This window comes from Fulvia fulva, chromosome 11 (assembly GCF_020509005.1).
Source record: "Fulvia fulva chromosome 11, complete sequence".
NCBI lineage: Eukaryota > Fungi > Ascomycota > Dothideomycetes > Mycosphaerellales > Mycosphaerellaceae > Fulvia > Fulvia fulva.
Window position 1 is genome coordinate 2,635,856 of NC_063022.1, and position 15,180 is coordinate 2,651,035.

The window sequence follows — 15,180 nt, forward strand, 5'->3', positions numbered from 1 at the left end:
AGAGCGTGGGGTCTGCGGCATCCTCGCGTTCTGCCCACACTTTGGCTCGACGAAGCGGAAGTATCGATCAAGGAACATGCCCTTCGAAGGAGCGCCTGAGAGTGGCCGCAGGAGCTTCTCAGGACCTCTTCAACAAATCCTTAGACACACCTTCTTGCCATATTAAACCGGAAATGCTGCTTCCTGTCCTCTTCTACGCGCAAATTTCTTGGTTGATCCCACCTCTGGAGTACTTTTACGACCGTTACTCTCTCGAACACATATCATTGCAACCACGCGTCCGGCACAGACAAACGCCCATTATCATTCCTGCTCACATCAGAGATCTCAACAAGAGTACTTTCTCGACCGTCACTCACTCAAACATACATTTGCGCCCGCACGTCTGGCACAAACAAACGCCAACTATCAGTTCCTGCTCGCATCATGTCACCAAAAAAGACATCAACCACGGAGGCTTTGCTCGCACCTACAAGCTTTTTGTCGCCGCAAGACGCCAAACCTTCGACCGAGTCGAAAGAAGTCTGCACGTCTTCGCCCCACTTGTTGAGTAGCATCGTTAGACCTGATGTCGTGTTCGACGTCCCTACACTGAGCGCAGCACCCTCCGACCCAGAATCAGGACAGTTCGGCAACGATGTCATCCTTTCAACTTGGCGTCTGGCTTATGGGCCAGACAGGTCGCATCTGTTACGCTTACCCAACGAAACGCTCCTTCACGCCTTTACCCATCTTAGGCTCCAGGACATGATCCAAGCGAGGCTCGTCTGCCACTTTTTCCGGGGACTTATCGACTACCACTGCGACTATGACATCTTGGTGCTAGAGCCACAATTCTATTACACACCTCTTGAAATGCTTGCCAGCAACGCACAACACGACATCCTACAATTCGACTATCTTGAGATCCTGGCTGAAATGGTGGCACGAAGAGCCCTCTGCAGCTCCCGCAAATACCCTTACATTCTGACGATATATGTCATGATGGACATGTTCATGCGACGAGGACCGGATAGCGATGTTGGGACTCAAAAAGACACCTGGAAAGCCTTTTGGGAACTTGGATATACCATTTGGCAAACTCACATTCAAAAACACTCGCCACATCACGGTCTAATTTGTTCAAATTGGGAGCCATGCGAGGATGTCGGCGATTTTGTTAACAGAGCGCACCACCCAGTTCTTGATCAATTTGGAATTACGCGAGCAAAGTTGGATCTTTGGTACGGCAGCCTCGTGACTACGCCAGGAGGCTATCTTCGAGGTGTTCCAGGGCCACGTCGTGCGAAAGACCCTTGGCCGAGGCCCATACTATCCCATCTCTGCTTAACGGGACTTTACGCCTATGATGGTGAAAGCTCAGTACAGCCCACGTCGTATGGCCTGATGCTGCATCACAGACCACCTGTTATGCCGGATGCATCGACGCGACTTGCCAATTTGCTCGGGATAGCAGAGCTACCCACTCGCTTCGAGGCATTCGGTGAGTTGTTTGAGGACGGATATGCTTTCGCTTGGTGCGCACATTCGCAGCACGTCTATGGCATGCTCAGAGCGGCCCTGAGGAGCCAAAGCGGTAGAAGGTTGACACGATTGGGAAAAGCAATGTTCATGGAAGGCATCTATCTCGCTTGAGCTGTCAGTTCCGTTGTGGTTGATCAGGATTGGCGTTGAAAAACGCGCGGGGAAATGGAGGATGGCCACGAGTTGAGTGGTGATATTAGTAGCTTTTGGGAAGAGCTGGCTGGCGATGAGTAGGACAGGTGGCATACCCAAGAAATTGGGTTCGATACCTGTGCCTTGTAGCTCTCATTGAAGTGACTGTCTGCTTGAAGTTCTCTACACCATGTGTCGAAGATGCCAGTCAGAATTCGCCGAGCAGGCTCGGGAGGTAGCCTGACTAGTGATGCCAGATTATCGCTCGCCCAGATCCGCTCCTGGCGACACTGACCTGTATGATCGAGGTGAACTCGACCTTGCTCTGCCAGAAGCTGTAGGTGTCTCGCTGTACCTTCTCGATCTTGCCAAACTCGAAATGCATCTTCAGACACTCGCGAAGGGCCTCTCGCCAGTCTGATCAACAAGCAAGTCATTCTCCAAGGTTTGCAATCAAGCCTTGTCACAAGCAAGCAAGTTGGAAGCCTATAGCTTAGTCAGTATTTTCAAACAATCAAGCGGTGTTTTCTCCTTCGTTTACAAGCCTTGTGAGCATGTCTGTGTCGTTTTACAAGGTGTTGTTAATGATATTCAAGGTCATGTCGATCTAAGAAGGTGGAATTCTAGGAAGTGCGGACCTATCTCCAAGCCAATCGGATCACGTACCGACAGTCACGTGCTTTCCAGCTTCAGTTTTCCCGACTTCTCAATTCCGACGCGTCTATCTCAACCTCCAAGCATCAACTTCACGACCTCACTACACCATAACATAGACTCGCAGCAAGTTAAAACTGGCAGTGTGCTTTCAACCGTACTAGATACTGAAGATCTGTTCGCGCCGACTATCGAGATCGACGCCGTGAGCAACAAAGCCGACATATCCAAGGTGCTAGGGAAGAGAAAGCACGACTTGCTTGACTAGCTAGATTGGACGCGACTGAAGGCCTATTGCCGTACCTCACAAGACCGCAACCACTCATCATTTATTTAGAACTACGGCTGGCCTATTAAGGACAAAGATGGGCTCGAATGCTAGCTCTATAAGCTATGCCACAGCGCTAGTGGAAAAGAGAAGGGCATCTATAAGACCAACGTCTCTACGATGGCCTGCTTCACCGCCCTTAAAGGCGTACAGGGAGGGTTCTCTGGCGGTCGGCATGTCGTCGATGGCCAGCTAGCAGATCTTAGACCAGAGCTCGGCGGGTAAGTCGAGGAGACGGAAGGGCTGGTTGTGTCAGGCGAGGGAGTATCGGCAGTTCTGTTCTCGGCTTACCTTGTCCGGAACAGCGGTCTGTGGAGAGGTCGTCTTGCCGATGGCGCGTGCGATTTCTGTCGAGTCTCCGACCATGGTGGAGATGTAATGTATGTATTTTTTTTTTGCAAACGCGATGTCGCAGTGAAGGCAAAAACTGTTTAAGAACAGCGTTCGCTTGTGTATAGCTTGACGAAGCTTGGACCAGTGCACGGGCCATTCATGTGAACACAGCTTTCACGGCAACATTATCACCATAGACACTAGCGACAAATCCACGAATACCATGACAGATACGATGAAATGGAGACATTCAATTAAATACTGTCGGGATTCAGAATCTGCAGTACATCCCAGTTGGCTTCACATGGCAGGTCTGTTGTCGCCGTCGATTGAGAGACTGAACTTCCCAAAACAACCAGTGGGTCGGGCCTGCCTTATCGATGGCATCCCAATCCAATTCTACATTGATTCCAAAGGAACAGAGCTTATTGACTCTAGCTTCCAGCTGCGCTTTTGCAGGTAATGCTTGGAAGCTTTGGCCACGTACGAAAGAGAGTCACGGCCGTTGAGCAGGGAAGACTTTTCCAGCAGGCCATAGCTTCAGCACTGACTAGAATATTGAAGAAGCCCACGCGTTGAAACCAGAGTTTGCTTCCAAGAGCGATCACGAAGTACAATCAACTTCCATCGAGTGCTCTGTCACAACACCTTCAGACTCACGACAGCAATCGTCCGCCGTAAGAATGATCAATCGAAGCGATGCAGGACTATCACTGACTCCAACAGTCCAGATCACGATGGCCCGCATCACCGCAATCCTCGCCCTCGCCAGCGGTATCCTCCTTCCAGTCACCAAAGCTTGGGTCGTAGCCCTCATCAACGACAACAACTGCAACACCGCAGCCGCCTACTACTCATACCACGGCGAGGGCATGGGCAACTGCATCAAGGTCGGGGATAACGTCGACAACTGCCTCTACGTGGCCAACGGCGGCAACGAGGGCTGTGGTAGCCAGAACCTCATCACCAAGTCGAACATGGGCATGACGATGGCGGACGGTGAGTCGGATCACGTACCAGGGGCAGCGAGGACAATGCTGATGGCTCAATAGGTACTCAGTGCTTCATGGGCCAGGACAATCGCTGCTCAATGAACCAGATGTTCAGCTTCGGCTGTAGCCTTCCAGCTGCTGTCCAGCCAGCCACTGCTCTCGAGTCTGAGTTCTACGTCCAGTGCTGGGACGTTTAAGAAGCAAGCAAAGGTCCCGGTCGATGTGCTGAGTAACGGCTCAACATAGCAGAAATGATGTCGGTGACCAGGATATGACTCACTCCTCGAGCGGCGTCTCTATACATACAGGATAGAGTGCTCAAGCTTAGGTGTGGGGGCTGCTCATCATAGGAAGACAGCTCTCTTGGCTTCCCCCGGTTGTGATTGTTGAATAGATGACCAATCATGTATGACTCTTTGTTGCCTGGCTCTTTCATTTCTCCCCTATGCTTGTCCACCTATTGGAACAGGATCTGTTGGTAGCCATGTGAGGGTGATCGTTGGGAATGGCATAATTGCGAGACTGCAGTCTATGCGGCCTGATAGCAAGTGTGCTCTATGTAAGGTCAATACGATGACAAGGTAATCCTCATCGCGCGTCGGCTGGCCAACAGGGCGGCCCACTCAATGTCTGACGTTTCTAGGCAATTCTGGCCTGATCGACTTGATGTAATCTGTCAGCACAAAGAGAACATCAACCGTCCTGCTACACCACTTCCACCATCACCGGTAGCCTTCACCATAGATGTCCTACCAGCGTCTCGACCGGCATCGAGAACCATTGAAGCCGAGACAGTACGAGCGCATCAATAGCGGTCAGCGGATCACCGAGAAGCAACCTGACCTCTTCGGATTAAAGAACTATAGCCCAGCAATAATCAGCAGCTATCCCGTTGGCTCGAGGGCTTCGGCGAAAGTCGTCGGGCATTAAACGACTAAGAGGTACAAGAAAAGTGGAATGCTTCCAGTATCGTGCACTCTGCAAGTGCAGATAGAGCGAGAAGATCTAGCACTGTCCGCAAGCGCCCTTGTAATTGTCCAACTCGGGAGATGAGCGATCAGCGATCTTCGACGTGTCCAAATTGTTTTGCCTGGTAAGAGAATGATCACACCCTACGACATCCCATAGCAGGCGAGGATCCTGCTGCATACATCTAATCTGATCGCCCTGTCTAATCTGCATACGTCCAGCCACTCGACCGTGAACGGGGAGACAGGGCCGGGAAGCAGGCTCATGAGCACCAAGCGAGCCTCATGTGGTGAGGCTCAACCTCTAGTAGTAGGCTAGGCGGAAGAACATCAGCTGCGTGCGTCGAGTCCACCTGTGCCGACACTGCGTTGGCGCAATGGTAGACTGCCGGCTGTACGCAGAACTCTACGAGTCATTGGAGCCGTAATATGCGCATGAAAGTGTTGTCAAGCTAGCCAGTACGTCCTTCCTTCCGGAGAACCCTGTACGGGGAATGCCGATAGTTCGAGCCTTATGTGACAGGTGCATAGCTGGCGTCTGGCTACTGTACAAGTTTGTTTGAGCCTACAAGCGTGGTTTCCGCAAAGTGCCACAGTCACATGCATAGCAGGCCACATCATCCGAAGGACCTTTTTCGGTCTGAGACATACAAGCGCACGTCAAGCGCCCAGCGCTCTCCACCATTACGCCTTCCTCATCACATCTTCATGACTCTCATTAAAAAGCGCCACAATCTTCTTCCCGACCTCAGTTTCCAACTCCGTCCCATCTCTCGCGACTTTCACCTCTTTGTTGTTATTCCAAGGGTTTCTGATGCCCTTCGTCCGCTGGAACGTCACTTTTCTGACTGACAGCCATTCCACCTTGAACGGCCTACTTCTAACGTGACCATCTTGCTCTGCCCGATCGAGGGCGCTCATAGTGCTGGACACAATACCATTATCCTCGTGCTGTACTTCCCAGAACATAGTGCCGCGGATGGTGTCATCTATGATGTAGCCTGGGGCCGCGGTGGATGTTGCCGCTGTTTCGGTGATCTTCAAGGTGTCGTTCTGCTTTGACGGAGTAGTGGTGGAGGTATCACTAGTCAGTTGTGGCGGTGAATGTCCCAACGGCGAAGAGAGCATTCGAGCGTAGCCAAAATACTCACCAGACTTGTTGACAGAGAAGATCATGTAGACGTTCTCAGCCTCGCGGAAGGCATCGTCCAAGGCCCGTTGATTGTGTGGTTGCGTCTCCCATGTTCCAAACTGGAGACTGTTGTGCAGATCTTCCTTTGTCAGACTCTTAACGACGAAGTATCTATCTTTGGGCATTGATGGAAGGCTGGTAGCAAGTGTCGTTTCCTCCTGCACGCCGTCCTCTGGCTTGGTGTCGCTGTCGTGCTGTATGCCAAGCCCATTCAGGCTTGACGACATGCTATCGGATGACCCAGTCATTATCGAGCTCGCATCCCTGACAGAGCTGACAGGGCTATCGCTTTGTAGTGAAGACCTGCTAGAGCTAGACGTCTCCCGTGGGACTGTTGGCTCTCTCCTCAAGCGGCACAGCAGTCGCACAGAGCCGAACAAAGAGTGGTTGAACCTCTCCACGGCTGCTACGCAAGCATCCTCTGTGTCATAGTTGACGAAAGCACAATTTGACTTCGCCATCAGGAAGACACTTTCGATGTCCCTGATGGCTTCATGTGAGAAGTGGTCTTTCAAAGCCTCAATCGAAGCACCCATCGGGATGTTCCCCACCCAGACGGCATGTCCTGATCGTTTCGGCTTTCGTGGTGGGCCCCTTGCTAGTGAAGACGAAGCTGGCGATATTGGCATTTGAGCTGGGCGAGCGGTCTGCGGTGAGGGTAGTTTTGTACTACTGCAGTGGTTACAGCTCGATCCCACCCCGTCGTTGACGTTGACCATGGCTGGAGCATGCATAGCACGATGGCCAAAGCCGGACGACGTTGTTCGGTTGTTACCATACCCATAGTGTGTCATTGTCGGGGTTGGTCTCGCGAGTTGCTGTGAACTGACAGCATCGCGAAGTGCTGGTATGGGGCAAAGGCGCCATGGGGAGGAAGCTGCTGTGGTGAGTGCTGTCCATGCACAAGAGGCCGACCATGGTAAGGCTGCTGATGCATGGTATTCCAGAACTCAGGCTGATTGTACTGGGTGTTATAAGGCGGCATGCTGAGACTGGTATGTGCACTCTGGTTTCCGCTGTGGTGATGGCTATGCGCTGGGTTGTTTCCAGGCGCAATCATCTGAGGATCAAGGAAACCGTCGTTGTAGTTCCACGATGAGTGGTAAGTCCTTGGGTCGTGCCAGACGTGGGGAGTCATGAAAAAAGTCTCGCAGTTCATGTCGATTGACCAGTAGGTTGCTCCTGTAAGGTTACATAAAGCGGTGTAGTATGCGAGAGTAGTCTGACCAAGTAACCTAGGATGAGTCCAGGGGTCTAAAGCAACGAACACGGAGAGGGTCGATATCACCTTGTGATGGATTTGCCGCCTCAATCTATCTATACCTCTGCTCATATCACGATCGATGCCATGGCGTAGTGGAGCAGCTCTCCGACTGTGAAGGAGACTTCTCCGACGTAGCCACGCAGAACAGCCAGTTGTTGACTACGGGCGGCCCATGTCTGTTGAAATGAATCTGCCGAAGACGGAGAGACCAGGGTATTCCAGGTATTCGCAGCCACAATGACTGAAGTACACGGCCAGAACTGGCCAAGCGTATCCGGTCAACGCACGAAGCGTTGACCAAACGGCCGTGGAGACGTCAAAGGATGGTGGCCGATTGAACTCAGAGGTCTCGCTTAGCTGCACTCCGTGAGCCGTATGCAACGCGAAGGCAAGCAGACCTCGGGAGGCATCATAGCTACCTCACATTCTTCGGGCAAAGAATGATCATTGATGGTCCCCGTAATGCATCCGTTACCCACCCGACGCTAGAGATGAGCACATGCAGGTACTCAACGACCAAGCTCGCCAGGATCTTGCGGAACACAAATACATGCACTGCGCAAGATGCTTCGAGCTTAGCTGAAGCAAGATGCAATTCGATACCGCATATTACAGTTGCCATGTCGAAGGACTCTGCGTCCACTTCGTGTAATTTCGCTGTGTGACGAACGTCTTTGCCGTGCAATGGCGAGGTTTACCAAACGTTTAGTAGTTGAAACAACGGGAAGCAAGTATGAAGACGCCCAGTCTTTGGTCCAAAAGTCAAAATCAACCAAGTAACGTCGGAAGATTGCACACCCACAGCGATGCAGTGCTCGCCAATTGGCAGGTGAACCTCCACGGAGCTTTGACCGCCCCCGATCATGTGCCACTCTGGCTGCAAGTACGTCGATACTGTGTGACCATTCGCGACCGCTGCAGTAAGTTCACAGTACTCCGCACAAGTGTGATGCTCGAGCCCAGGAAGTACGCCCGGGGTGTTGACCAATAGCGCACCGAGGACATAGGGCTGAAATCAAGGGTCGCTTAGCACACGTTCGCAGATCCGCCTCACGGCGGAGCACGCTCCAAGCGACTGGCTAACGACTCGTGGATCAATGCCGTTCGGAAGAATTTGTTGACGTGCGGCTCTGTGTTGGCGCGTCTTGTGAACAGTGACCTTCGACAGGAGACGCACTGCCGAATGCTGCATTGCGACAATCCGGAATAAGTACCGGAACACCTCATGGGGCAAGAGATCATCCAGCTGAGATCTCCCCAGACCTATGGTCGGCTGATTGGCCGAGATCCACAGCGCAATCCTTGTCCTCAACCAAGAAGTTCACCTTCGAGCTCACGGCCTTCGTGCCGGTCTCAAGCAAGGTCGAGCTGAACGCCACACGAGACTCGACGAAAGTGCCATGCACATGCCCTGCGTACGGACAACCAAGATCTCAACACGCAGAAAGAATGAAGAGTATGTCGCAATCGACAGGGAAGGCAGCTCGGCATCAGGGAATCGGCGCATGGCTAACCTGTGACTGTTCATGATCCTAGCGGGAGCCATGCCATTCCAATCAAGAACAGCACGCATGCTCCGGTGGTATCGATATCGCATCTTAGCGATCACACCATTATTGACCCCTGGGGCGGCCTTCCTGCGGCGGCGCCGTCAGCTTATGCCACAGCGTGTGTCTGAGATCGAGGCGGACCAGACCCTGGCAACATGGGTCCATGATCGTGAATCCTAGAACGAACGATCTGGCCTTTGTGACCACCAAACAGCTGAGATTGAGACTGCCTGAATCAAGGATCGAGAGTAAAAGTAGGGAGCCAGGCATCAAGCTGTCCCTCCAGTGATGTTGACTCCCAAGGCGGTAGTCCAGCCGCTTCAATTCGCGAGCCAACAGCCGTCTCAGCAGGTTGCCAAGTCCAGCCAGTTGGATCGCTAGTGAACAATGATTGCAATTCATCAAAATTGATCTGATCAGCTGGCACGGCTTCGGACCTCAGCTCCGGCGCCAACGTGGACTCATCGTGCAGCTGCGGTCCTAAGTTGTAAGCCTGTTGAGAAGGTGACAAGCGCCGGGGTGGCGTATAATGCATCGCAGACGGTAATGTCATTCCATGAAGCACAGGGGTCTGCTTCTGTGGCTCATGCTTTTCAGGGATGGATTTCCGTGCCAGGTTGTAGATTGAAAGCGGGTTGAGAATGTAGTCTGGCGCACTTTGCGCAGGCGTTCCAGGTGCAGATACAACTGTGTCATCAGTCTGGGGGTCCTCGTGGTTTGCATAGGGGTCATCAGGGATGAAGCTCTGGCTGCCGCATCGCCCCTCCTCTATGTCGATGCCAACCTTCTCCAGCATATTGTGCGCGGCCTTTGCTAAAGGCTTCGCAGAGGCATACATTGACTTCATAATGTTCAGCGCCTTGACATTGTTCCGTACATGAGGAATAGTTTCGGCCAGCAGTACTTTGCTTGCCTCAGTCGACGGGTCCACCAGCTGGGTCAGGTAGAACAGCATGATTTTGCACGAATCGTACAAGATCGTTGGCAGCCAACTGTCCGCGATCGCATGTGGACCATGACGCAGGGCCTCGGCCATGATTGTGGCGAGGCTTTTGGCATGGCCAAACAGCGTCGATTGCAAGTGGCGATGGAAGTCGGCTTGCTCAGGCGGATAGGCGAAGGCTGAACGGAGTTTGTACAGGCCTGGCGCACCCACGCGATATAGGTCGCACATGGTCTGGTGGTATGCATAATGGAGAGCGCATAGCGCGCCCACTTGCGATGTCTCCTGCCTGATGTAGAGTGTCGTGGGCGTGAATTGCAGATTTGCCGGCAGGTTGTCATACCAGTACCTTAGTTCAGCATCAAGCTGAGCGAACTCGGAATCCGGAAGCCAAGGCATCTTAGCCGTGTCGAGATGCTTGATGTACTTGAGTACTTTCCGGCGTGTGGCTATGTGGCGAAGGTAGAACGCTGTCATACCCATGCAGTCCTGCGGGTAGGTCGGGAGCAGCTCCGGTGGCAGAAACTTGAGCATCTGCCCAGGTTCTAGTGTCTCTGTGATACAAGGTTCCTCAAGCACAAAGTTACGCTCGTTGCACGGAAGCTGAATCTTAATGTCGGCCTCGTCGATGAGGGTCAATTGGTCGATGCCACTGCCTACGAGTGAGTCGGTGATGTAGCAGCACCACATCAGTCGTCGACGAGACTCTTTCACGCTCGCAGAAGGCCCACTGCCAGTCTCCCGACAGAGTACGTCAGTAGAGTGCTCGAGATTGATCTGTAGCGCCTGTGCCATACGAGCGGTTATAGCGCTCAACATGAAAGCGTTCGAGTAGTTGCCCAATCGGATCTCGTAGTCGTGAAGTAACACGGCTGCCATAAGGTTCTCAACAGAGATTTTGTGCAGTCGCGAGAGTAGGAAGGTCTGCGCATGAGTTGCCCAGTGCTTGCCAGCCTCGAGTGCGTCGAACGGTAAGGCCATGTTACGGCTGGTCTCCGTCTCCACGGCGTAGAACAGACCTCCAAGGGCACATACGATATGCAGGAGCGGATTACCTTCATGCTTCTTGTTGGCATCTGCATCCAGTCGTTGTAGGAACGACGGCTTATGCAAGAAGGCGAAACAACGAAGGTGGTGCACGTTAGCAAAGTATCTCTCAACCAGTAGTCGGGTGCGAGTATGATCTGGCAGATGGTGCATGATCAGCCAAGTGAGATCTTCGGCCCCGTTGCTCTGCATATGTGTGGTGAGTCCCGGGGATGCGAGACCACCAATGCTCGCTGTGGGCGTCACAGACTCCATCTTGCTGGGCAGCGTGATGCCGGTCTCTGGTGTTAATGCAGTATGTGCAGCACCGTTTACCTGCAATATGCTTAGTAAGAATTCGAGGTATACCGACGAACGCCACACGTTCGTCGAAGACTACTGAACAATCGCAAGTGCATAACATGGCATACCACTGGAGGCGAGCCTTGTTCGGACACAGCTGCATTCATCGCCACCCGTTGCTTCCATGCCGGCTCGGAGTCGTCTTCATAAGTACAACCCAACTTCTTCTCGCCACACCTGACGCACGTAGGCTTGTGACCCGAACACCTCGTCTTCGACGTCCGGCATTCGGCACAAGATCGATACGTCCGTTTCCGCTTGAGCCCAGATCCAGTATACGCTCCATTCGTGTCTGCTTGCGGTGAGGCCAGGCTCGGTTCCTTGGTGTTTCCCGACGGCGCACACGGCAGACCCAGTCGATCACAGTTGTAGCATATGGGATGGCGCTCGTCGCAGCGGACCTTGCGAGCACGACATGTCTCGCAGCCTGCTCGCGATCGTTTCGTCTTGGATTCGCCCATGGTGGGCCGTTTTTTGGTTGAGGATAAGCAAAGCGACAGGCCGAAATCCAGGGCACGAGCGCGAGAGGCAGCCTTTGCCTCATCGGACAGCGAGAAACATGATACTGCTAGCCGCGTCAGGAGAATGCGATGCGCAGATACGATTCTCCGGACGCGGGTGCGTGTTGTATGGCGTTGTGGTGGTGGTGGTGGTGATGGTGGTGATGGTGGTGGTGGTGGTGGTGGTCGTCGTCGTCGTCGTCGTCGTCGCCGTCACGGTCGCAATCAAACAAACATGAGAAGCGAAAGCAGCCAAGTGTCAGAGAGAAGAGCCACCCCCACCCGCGGGAAGCGCCGCCAGCGATCCTTGCCCGCCGATCTGTGCCTCAAAGTTGTTGTGCAGCTTGTGCTGGCGTCGAAACTCTGCATGGTCTCCTTTGCATTTACTCTATTACTTACTGCTACTCCGCGTCTATGGGACAGTAAGGCGCGTTGTCATTCACTTGAATCCCACCTCGCTTCTTCTCCTTGCTGTCGTGGAACGGCAGCTTCCATCCGCCCTGATCCTCGCTCTCGGGTACAGACAACCACAGTCTCATCAAATGTCTTCGGACTCTCGGCCGACCCTGCTCATCGACGCTGCCAGGCGGGTAGTCCTTGTATGCGGTCCTGGCATGAAATACGTGCTGTCAAAACAAGAGTGTTAGCTATGCTCCAAACCCACATGGCAACGTCTTCGCAGATGGCGCCAGGCAAGTCGGAGACAGACGATGCCTTCTACCCTTCAGTACTTACCGTATTGCTCAAAAGCTGGATGTCACCCGGATCCAAGATCATATGCAGCGCTAGCCTCGTACAAGTCTCCTCAAATGCCTGCAATGCGTACTTCTGCTTATCCGAGAGTGGCGGGATCTTCGCATCTAGACCAGAATTGTATCGTGCCAGCGATGTCACGTTGTTGGGGTCAAACTTGGCCCATACGCGTGGTGAGCCTTGGGGATCGTTCTCCAGGAAGATGATAGCGGACTTGTACCACGGCTCTTCACCTTCACTCTGCTCGCCTTTGCGATCAAAGTACCAGTTCGGTGTTACAAGCGTCTCGATGACATCTGCGTGTTCTCGTTGCAGCGTGTTGAAAACGTGGTGAGTTGAGACGATATCCGATTCGCCACCTTCGAGAGCTTTTGCCATGCATAGCAACCCGACCAAGTCAGCACCGTCGGTGTGGAAGTACTGTTTGGCGTTCGTCCTGTAGATTCGGACCTTATCCTTCTGGGTGGGGTCTTCGCCTAGGTCTTTGACATGACCCAAGACATGTCCTCTGCCATTCTGGGACACAAAGTACCCAAAGTAGGTCCCAAGACCCATATACGCGACCTGCAACCAAATCAGCACTCGCCACATCTCACCCCGCAAGACAGTTCACTCACAGCACTTTTATGCAACCCCCACTCCTGCACCGGAATATTCTTAAACAAGATAAACCCCTTCCCATTCACAATCTCATTCCTCACAGCCCCAAAGAAGCCCTCCAACTTCGGCAGCGGAAACAACTCCTTCGCCATCCCCGTCAAAGGCGTCCCCCTCGCAATGAACGCATCAGCAGCAGCTCCCAGCTCAGCAATCTCCTCATCGCTAAAGCCATGCGTCCACCTCTCGGGGTTGTTGCGGTAGTCTTCTGCTTTCCACACCGTAGGTCCTGAAATCTCCTTGGGGAACTCCGAGTAAGTGCGAATGAGTTCATAGATGGGGTTGTGTTGGCCAGAAGTTTTGATCCCGTCTGGGAAGATCTTGCGGTCAATGTGTTTGCCCGAGAGGAGGTGGGGTGCCTCTGAAGAGGATGCGGTCAAGGCTGGTGACATATTGGCTTCAGATTTGGGGTAGATTGTTGTCCGAAGTTGATGCCAACGAGACCAATGCTAGGACGGGGCTGTTTGCGGCGCTCGTCGTCGCCTATATATGTCGGGTGAATCTATAGCGAACCCCATGGCCCGATGTCGAAGCAGGAGCAGTAGGTCTCCACTTTATGCCTTGGCTTGATTACATGCTGGTCAACCCCGCCATGGGAGAGCGATCGGCCGGTCGTCGTTATCAGTGTTGTGGTCTTGCTCTGATGCTGTGTGGGAAGAGGCAAGGAGGAGGGAAGAGTGGTTGAAGGAAGGAGCGAACTCGGAGTAGAGAGAGGCCTACCATGTCCATTGGGAAATGCATTATGTATCGTGCAGGCGAGTGACTTGACTGAACGCTTACCTGACTGATCAACTTTCCGCTCTTACTACAGCAGCTTGAAAGACGATTGGAACTAAGATTTCACCTCCAATGCTGCGAGGAGACCAATGCCTTTATACCTTCAGGTAGACACACAATGTGATGTGCAGTCACGACCTTGCATGAAGGCTCCATTGTGCCCTGTTTCAGCTGCTCGCCTCGCGTTGCTGTACAGCCAGACGAGATGGCGACAACCTTGGCGAGACTGACGTGCTTTCGATGGATAATGTTTGGATCAGGGCAACCGGAGTGTGCCGATGCTGACTGCAAGTGTGGATGTCATCTGGTTGACAGCATCGCGGGATCATCGAGTTCTGGTCGCACAGAAGACGTCAGCACTTTCGATGCGCTGACCAGAGAACTCAAGACTGACAGTCCCGTTGTGGAATCCTCTCTGCCTGTACAGTCGTTGTTCTAGACGTCTATTACTCGGATGAGATGACGCAACGCCTGAGATGGTTGTTGCCGTGCTGACCTTATGACAGTGATAGACCAGGTGTTGAGTGAACTGCCTGCTTTGGACTGGCATCTTCACGAACGTCGAACACAGGCCTGCCCTAACGCCCCCAAAGCGCGGCAACTCAGCCGGAGGAGGGACTTCCTCTAGCAGGACGTGAGACAATATGCTTGAATCAAGAAGCAGAAAATTATTCCAAAAGGCTGCTTGATACTCTCAGCACTAACTTCCAGCTCAACAGAAGATTCCTAGATTACAATTCTTATTCCAGCAAACCCTTCAACCTGTCAGCAAGACCTTTTCAATCTACACCACCACACCATCAACCGTCCCCGTGCATGTGACTTACTGATAATACTGCGTCCCGAACGACTGGCACACATCGTTCCAATCACAGTTGTCCATCACTCCCCCGCCAACATCATCGTTCTTCGCACACTGTGCCGACTTCAGTCTTGCTCACACATAGTGTGCTAAGTTCCTACCAACCTGATGATGCGGGGCGTCATTGTAGCTAACCCCAGAGCCGTAGTCCTTGTTGTATTTCTCGCAAGCCTTCTTGGTGATGTCGTCGTTTTGTAGGCCAGTATTGCTATCGTGGCACTTGCAGTCATCGTATTTGGCACAGACATATACGTTGGCGGCGAATAGTGCCAAGACTCAGAACGTGAAAGCCTGGAAGTGCATCCTGCGTCTTTGTCTTCAGGTGCCAAGAGTCCATTCGGAGGCATCGTGGGGAGTGGCAT

At 52.9% G+C, this 15,180-nt stretch overlaps 5 protein-coding genes across 5 annotated transcripts; 2 read left to right on the top strand and 3 right to left on the bottom strand.

Annotated features, from left to right (window-relative positions):
- Nucleotides 1-426: 426 nt before the first annotated feature.
- CLAFUR5_13156 (uncharacterized protein) lies at nt 427-1,635 on the top strand (the record flags this gene model as incomplete). The annotated part of the gene is made up of 1 exon (XM_047912304.1): nt 427-1,635. The coding sequence occupies one exon, from the start codon at nt 427-429 to the stop codon at nt 1,633-1,635; it is 1,209 nt and encodes a 402-aa protein (XP_047768487.1).
- A 2,073-nt stretch (nt 1,636-3,708) lies between these two features.
- CLAFUR5_13157 (uncharacterized protein) lies at nt 3,709-4,160 on the top strand (the record flags this gene model as incomplete). The annotated part of the gene is made up of 2 exons (XM_047912305.1): nt 3,709-3,970; nt 4,024-4,160. 2 exons carry the CDS (start codon nt 3,709-3,711, stop codon nt 4,158-4,160), a joined length of 399 nt encoding a protein of 132 aa, XP_047768488.1.
- A 1,455-nt stretch (nt 4,161-5,615) lies between these two features.
- CLAFUR5_13158 (Zinc finger CCCH domain-containing protein 45) lies at nt 5,616-6,917 on the bottom strand (the record flags this gene model as incomplete). Its single annotated transcript, XM_047912306.1, has 1 exon — nt 5,616-6,917. The coding sequence occupies one exon, from the start codon at nt 6,915-6,917 to the stop codon at nt 5,616-5,618; it is 1,302 nt and encodes a 433-aa protein (XP_047767842.1).
- A 2,255-nt stretch (nt 6,918-9,172) lies between these two features.
- CLAFUR5_13159 (uncharacterized protein) lies at nt 9,173-11,730 on the bottom strand (the record flags this gene model as incomplete). The annotated part of the gene is made up of 2 exons (XM_047912307.1): nt 9,173-11,242; nt 11,338-11,730. The coding sequence occupies 2 exons, from the start codon at nt 11,728-11,730 to the stop codon at nt 9,173-9,175; spliced, it is 2,463 nt and encodes an 820-aa protein (XP_047767993.1).
- Nucleotides 11,731-12,170: 440 nt separating this feature from the next.
- On the bottom strand, nt 12,171-13,571 carry CLAFUR5_13160 (Taurine hydroxylase-like protein SAT17; the record flags this gene model as incomplete). Its single annotated transcript, XM_047912308.1, has 3 exons — nt 12,171-12,395; nt 12,505-13,086; nt 13,140-13,571. 3 exons carry the CDS (start codon nt 13,569-13,571, stop codon nt 12,171-12,173), a joined length of 1,239 nt encoding a protein of 412 aa, XP_047768060.1.
- Nucleotides 13,572-15,180: the final 1,609 nt, after the last annotated feature.